This window comes from Telopea speciosissima, chromosome 8, assembly GCF_018873765.1.
Source record: "Telopea speciosissima isolate NSW1024214 ecotype Mountain lineage chromosome 8, Tspe_v1, whole genome shotgun sequence".
NCBI classification, from domain to species: domain Eukaryota; kingdom Viridiplantae; phylum Streptophyta; class Magnoliopsida; order Proteales; family Proteaceae; genus Telopea; species Telopea speciosissima.
Window position 1 is genome coordinate 9,569,377 of NC_057923.1, and position 6,000 is coordinate 9,575,376.

Below are 6,000 nucleotides of genomic sequence, written 5' to 3' on the forward strand. Positions count from 1 at the left end.
TTGGGTGTTCTTGAGAGATTTTCATCGTATCTTCTTCTATTACATAGTTGTTAGGGAATAAGGTCTCATCCTCAAAAGCTAACTATTAAGAAGAGGGTGCTCAAGTACCTATTAAGCCACCCACATCCCCTTTCATATTCAATGTGGGACTATTCTTTTTGTCTTATGCGTGAATATCCCAACAATCTCCCCTTCCATGCAGATGATAAACACGTGGAGTTTGAGATCCCGATCTCCCCCTTCACGCGAGAGCTGACGTGGAGCCTGAGATCAAACCCCAAGAACCCTCAGCCAAACGGGAATTTTCACACCCCAGCTCTGATGCCATTTGTTAGGGAATTGAGTCTCATCCTCAAAAGCTAACTATTAAGGAGAGGGTGTTCAAGTACATATTAAGCCACCCACATCCCCTTTCATATCCGATGTAGGACTATTCTTTTGCCTTATGCGTGGATATCCCAACAATAGTTAATCGTCATCTCAACTTCGCCAATGGATGTAGCACATCACTTTGGTGTGAACCACATTAAATCTATGTCATCTTTGCTCTGTTTTGTTTTTCTTTCATGTTACTTTGGTGTTTGTTTTAACAGCATCCATACCCATGACATAGTTTATCTAAGCAAGTAGAGTAATAAAGACAGGTTAACAATGCAATTTCTTCCAATCACCATATGCATGCAGAGGTTTTGGAAGATTAATACAACTGGATTCTAAAGTAAGCAAAAGTTTTTTCATTTCAATTAGACTCAATTTTGTTTTCCAGTTTCCTCCACCCACTCTCAGTAACAGTTATTTAACTGGAATCGAAAGAACCACACTACAACTAATCGTTAATCCAAATTGAATTCAAAAGCGTACTAGTTATTGGGTTGATAAATAAACCAAACAGAGAGGAAAGATAGAGGAAGACACAGAGAGGGAAGATAGAGGAAGACACAGAGAGGGAAGATAAAGGAAGACCTGGTGACGGGTGAGCGACGGAGTAGTAAGCAATAGCTCCGCAGCGACCACAGCGTCGAGTAGGCGGGTCGACGCAACGTGTTCCCCCTCCCTTAGCCGCGCGCACTCCATCGTTTCCCGCTCACTTTTCTCTTCCAATTCCCTCTCATATCGATTTTTATTCTTAAACTGACCGCTAGCCTACTGCAAGTCTGCAACTTCGCAAGACCATCTATGCGATTTCTATTTGAGACAGTGAGGTTCATCATTAACTCTCCCCTTATTAATCAACAAATATCCAAAATATCGTTTCTATGTCAAATCAGAGGGTCAAATCCAAAGGCCAAAGAAATTCTCCCCTCATTATGGATGAAACAAAAATTTAGTCCCACAATAATAGTATGTAAGCATGTGTTTTTTCCTCTTTTTTTGTGTATGCTCCAAAATGGAGAATGAACTGACAGTAGCACCTCTGATGTTTATTGTATCCAAAAATTGTAACTCAACCAATTTGTTTAGCTGAGTTTGTAGACATTGTACACAATCCACACAACTCTTAGCTGGTTCACAATGCACGTATGGACAGACTTTGGTTCTCTTGGGTTGCCAAGGCCAGCATTTATTCTCCAAAAAAGATACATATGCTGATTCCATCTGATTCCCAATCTTCCCCCTCGTTTTGGATATCATGTCTGATTCCGATACCATTTGTTCGAACTCAAGTAGAATTCACCCTTAAAAACCAACCATTAGAGTGTCCAAATTCTTATAAACCTTCACATCCAATGTAGCATCCTTGGTTTCACCTGAAACCCCAACAATGAAAGCCTTAAGCCCTTAATTGAGGTACACCGTCTCACATAGCTTGGTATTCTTGCCCAAGCATCCAAAGTAAACTCAAATAAAGGGGCACAGCCACGCATATTGAATGGCATGTCAAGCCTTGGAAACTGAAGTCATAGAACATAAGATTCAAGAGAGACAAGACATTAGCAAAGTAAACAAATCTTTATAATGGGTCAACAAGCCCTTGAAACAAGTTTTTATCCAAATCAAAGGGGAAAATTAAAAGGTGAAATGGGGTATAGCCATTCTGGTTGGAGCATTGAGAGCATGCACCCAAAAAGGCCACCTTCCCCCTCCCCCCAAGAAAAAAGAAAAATGGTATTTCATTGACGTACATGTGTACACTGTTATTAAAAAGTTGAATGTGCATCAAGAGAAGTTTTGTATTGGTTGCTTGCCAGCGACTTCCACATACCATGACTTCCATGCCTCCAAATAATGAGCAAAGAGATCGTTCAAAGCTGCATCATTTACAGAATCACATTAGTGTCAGTTTTCTGAAACAGTTTTACCTATACAAGATACTAATACTACATCCAGGGGATCCAAGAGGTTGCCCCACATTGGCATAGCCCATAAAGCTTCAAAGAGAAGGATCCCTCCACAAACCAATCTTGAGCCAAAAGACCAAAGGCCAGAAGGGTTCATGAATTGGGCAACTAGGACCGCAACTGCATTATCACCTTGGATGGACCATCAAATGAATGACCAGATCCATATAATGAAAAGTTGCCAAGGAGAAAATGTGAATTCAGTTTCGGACTCTTTCATGTCGTATGAAGCCATTTATGTTAACTGAAGTGCAAAAGAAAACAAGGGTATCTTCCTAGGAGTGCGAGGAAGGCACATCTCTTAAGATTTCAAAGATGACCTAAAAAGCACCTTTGGTTTCTCTTTTTTCTTGGTCTGACCTTGAACCTCCAGAACCAAAGATCATCAACACTTCTTCACAGCCGTGATTTCTAGATTGGAGCGCCGTCAATTGTTGGATCAGCAAATAACATGGCATATAAGTAGAAAAAAGCATAGTCCTGCAGTTGGCTAGGGACAAGGCCTAAGGAAATTGTAGGTCCTGAGTTCGACTCCGCCTCCCCCCTTGGGGCCACCCGCCTGAGAGGAAACTCCCTGGTGACCATGGGACCCCAGTATCTCCCAGTTCGTGTGTGTTGCGGGGTCATGCACCAGCCCTGGGGGAATTAGTCGGCCAAAGGTCGAATACCTCCAGTTCCCACTAAAAAAAAAAAAAAAAAAAATAGTCCAAATTTAATGGATTATTGATGCAGAGCACTTAACTTGACCACAATCACAGATGGGTCAGTCAAATGTTTATGAAATGTGATGGAATGTAAACTTAATAAACTGGTGAATTTTCAAGAATGTACCTTGGTTGTGATACTGAGGGCGATAAGAAGAGGCAAGGCCCTCCCAGTCCTGAACCCTTTTTACATTATTTTTATCCAAGTCGCCAACTTTAGGCATAACAACTGGACTGAAAGGGCCAAACACAAAATCCTTGGAGCTTTGCTTTGGTTGTTGCTCGATTTGGCTTCTGCCCATATCATTTGACCTATTTTCATGGTTCATTTGCATTTGGATGTTTGGCTTCTGTTTAGCCTTCTCATCCATCAAGGAATTCACCTTGTTTCTCTTAAAATTAGTATTTGTTATCTCAGTTCCAAACACTCTTTTTCTGCTGTCCTCCGAATTGAAAGAGCCAGCTGACCCGTTCTCAAGTTTCTCTGTAATCCCTAGCCACCTAAATGCAGGCTTCCTGCTTTCAGCATGGTGGGTCTGCAAAAAGAAAAAAAGTAAAAATTGTGACAAAACATGTCTTTAACATGAAGGAAGGATTGGGCTGTCTTTGGGATATTTACCTTCTCAATAAGATTCATGGAAGACAACACATTCGCAATATCATATAATCGTCTAACTTTTGCTGCAGAATTATCTTATGAAGAAAGTATTAGTCATGGAGTTATGGATTTTTCACTTCCTGTTATTGCCTCAGAAAGTAATTCAGAAGAGGGACAAGGAAGGTTAATTACTTCTCATCTGAGATGAATTGAGTGAATCACCAAGCAATATCCTTGCAGCATCATCCAGGGAGATCAAGTCTGACTGAAGAAATGAGGAATTGGAGGGGTTAAAACAGAAACAATTTACAAAAATTCAAACTAGAACAAAGGGGGTAACATCTGCTTACATTAGAACAGAGAAATAGCTTCACAAAGTTTTGTGTAAGAAGTCCCAGGGATTTCTCTCTTCTGTTGTCTGTGGAATTAAACATATAAAGAAGTAAATAAATGGTTAAAATAGGCTAAATTTCTACAAGGATAACATAATACTGTTGGGGTTGGGTGTGTCTTGTATTTTGCAAGTCCACATAATTGTAATTTGTCTGGATTTGTACTTAGGACGCATTTTGGGTCAATTACATGTACGAGGTATAATTGTAATTATGTGGAGATTAGGGTTTTGGATTTCCCTACATATTGTCTCTGTGTGGAAAACCCTGGGAACAAGCAAAAGGGAACACTTTGTGAGGTGGAGAGGTGTAGAGAGTTTTTCAACAAATAGTGGAAAAGCTCTGATTCTCTCGAGTGGATGTAGGTAATCTTGCCAAGCCACGGTAAATTCCTTGTTTGTGTGGTGATTGCTTGCTTCGTTCTTCCTCATGGTTGCACATTGGTCCCCAACAAATACAATTGTATGAAGGGGTTCCGCAATGTGCATCCTCTGCCACAAATGATGACAATAAAAATTGAAGAAATACACCTAAGTAAACGCAGACGCGAATATTACCACCAGCTTTGAAGGATGCAGAAAGTTTAGAAATGACGGCAGTGGAGCTTGATTTATCTTCCCTGCTCGCAATGTTTGGATCAATGGATTTTTCATCTTCCTCATCATCTGAAACCTTCAGTGAAGAAATAATCTTGTCACTCAAAATTATGAGACAAAAATCACAGTAAACAAGGATAGAAGGAAATAAGTGGATCAAATGCTAAAAAAGAAAAAACCTACTTTTTCACTGTTGCTAGCATCATAGATGTTGGAAAAATTCTCTTTCAAAGCCTCCTTCTAATCAAGTATCAGAATAGAAGTTAGGGCAATTCCCAAAACTTTCAGTCTCAAACCACTGGAAATCTGCGAAAAAAATAAAATTAATAAGATTACCTTAAGCTCCTTTAGAGCCTGGGGAATTCCTACAAATCCTTTCCATGCGTACCGATTCTTTCCCTTTCTCGCTAGAACCTAAACAGATCAAAAACGTAAAATTTCAAGACTTTGCAAAGTCAAATAACATAATTAGGATACACCCAATAAAAAATTTAAAACATAGTTTGAAGAGTAACAAGCAAAAGATCAAAATTGTACCCCAATGCTTTCCAAGACATTGACTATATCATAGATCCTCCTCCGCTCAACTCCTGAAACCTCAAAAGTGTTAAAATAACACAATCAACACATGAAGTAGCAGAGGCTAACAAAGAAGAGGAGTCAAGGAAACAATGGAGACCAAAGATCGGATTTTGACCTAATCGGTCGGCAGCATCATCCAAACCAAAGGATTCAGTGCCATCTCGGTTGTACAAGCTCAAAAAGCTGTTCAAATATACGGAAAATTGGATAACAATATTAGAAACTATGGTAAGAAAATTAGCACAAACCACAAAAAAAAAAACCAAACAGACAAGATCTATAGAAATTGAACCACCGAAGGTGAGAAGAAAAAGCGAAATATTACTTGGAGCACAAGAGCCCCAAAGATTTCTGCTTCCTGCTGTAGGTATGATGCCTTGTTTCAGGATCTTGAAAAGCAGCCATCGGCGACATATCCAAATCTCTTTCTCCTTCTTCTGTTTCTTTCGCCTCTCTTCTTCTTCTGAGAGAGAGAGAGAGATAGAGAGATCTGGAGGTTTGAGATTTGAGAGGGAAAAAAGCTGGAAGACCGTTAATAAAAAAGGTGAGGAAACCTAAAGCTCAATTGGCGGGTTTGGAATTTCGAATATAGGAGGGATTTCGGGTCCGAGCGATTAGGGTGTTATTTTAAACAGGCAGCGGGAATTCAAATCGAGCTGACGAGGCGCGGCTGAGTTTAAATTACCTAAATTAACCTTACTGAAATTTCCCGTTTGAGTATGATACAAGGGTGTTTCTTGTACTTTTGACTCTTCCTTTCCGTTGAGTTTGTTTTACGCTCTATAAAAA

At 39.9% G+C, this 6,000-nt stretch overlaps 1 protein-coding gene across 5 annotated transcripts; it reads right to left on the reverse strand.

Annotated features, from left to right (window-relative positions):
- Positions 1-1,931: 1,931 nt before the first annotated feature.
- On the reverse strand, positions 1,932-5,789 carry LOC122670644 (E2F transcription factor-like E2FE). Of its 5 annotated transcripts, none has more exons than XM_043867597.1 (11): positions 5,537-5,789; positions 5,327-5,394; positions 5,167-5,219; positions 4,966-5,043; positions 4,813-4,869; positions 4,594-4,705; positions 3,992-4,059; positions 3,834-3,906; positions 3,663-3,724; positions 3,171-3,579; positions 1,932-2,249 (listed from the first exon to the last, which is right to left on the reverse strand). In XM_043867597.1, exons 1-11 carry the CDS (start codon positions 5,623-5,625, stop codon positions 2,158-2,160), a joined length of 1,161 nt encoding a protein of 386 aa, XP_043723532.1. In that variant the 5' UTR covers positions 5,626-5,789; the 3' UTR covers positions 1,932-2,157. The 5 variants fall into 5 exon arrangements, with proteins under 5 accessions (XP_043723532.1, XP_043723530.1, XP_043723529.1 ...); XM_043867595.1 differs by having other exon boundaries at positions 3,663-3,736; positions 4,591-4,705; positions 4,813-4,866; positions 5,537-5,786; XM_043867594.1 differs by having other exon boundaries at positions 3,663-3,736; positions 5,537-5,786.
- Positions 5,790-6,000: the final 211 nt, after the last annotated feature.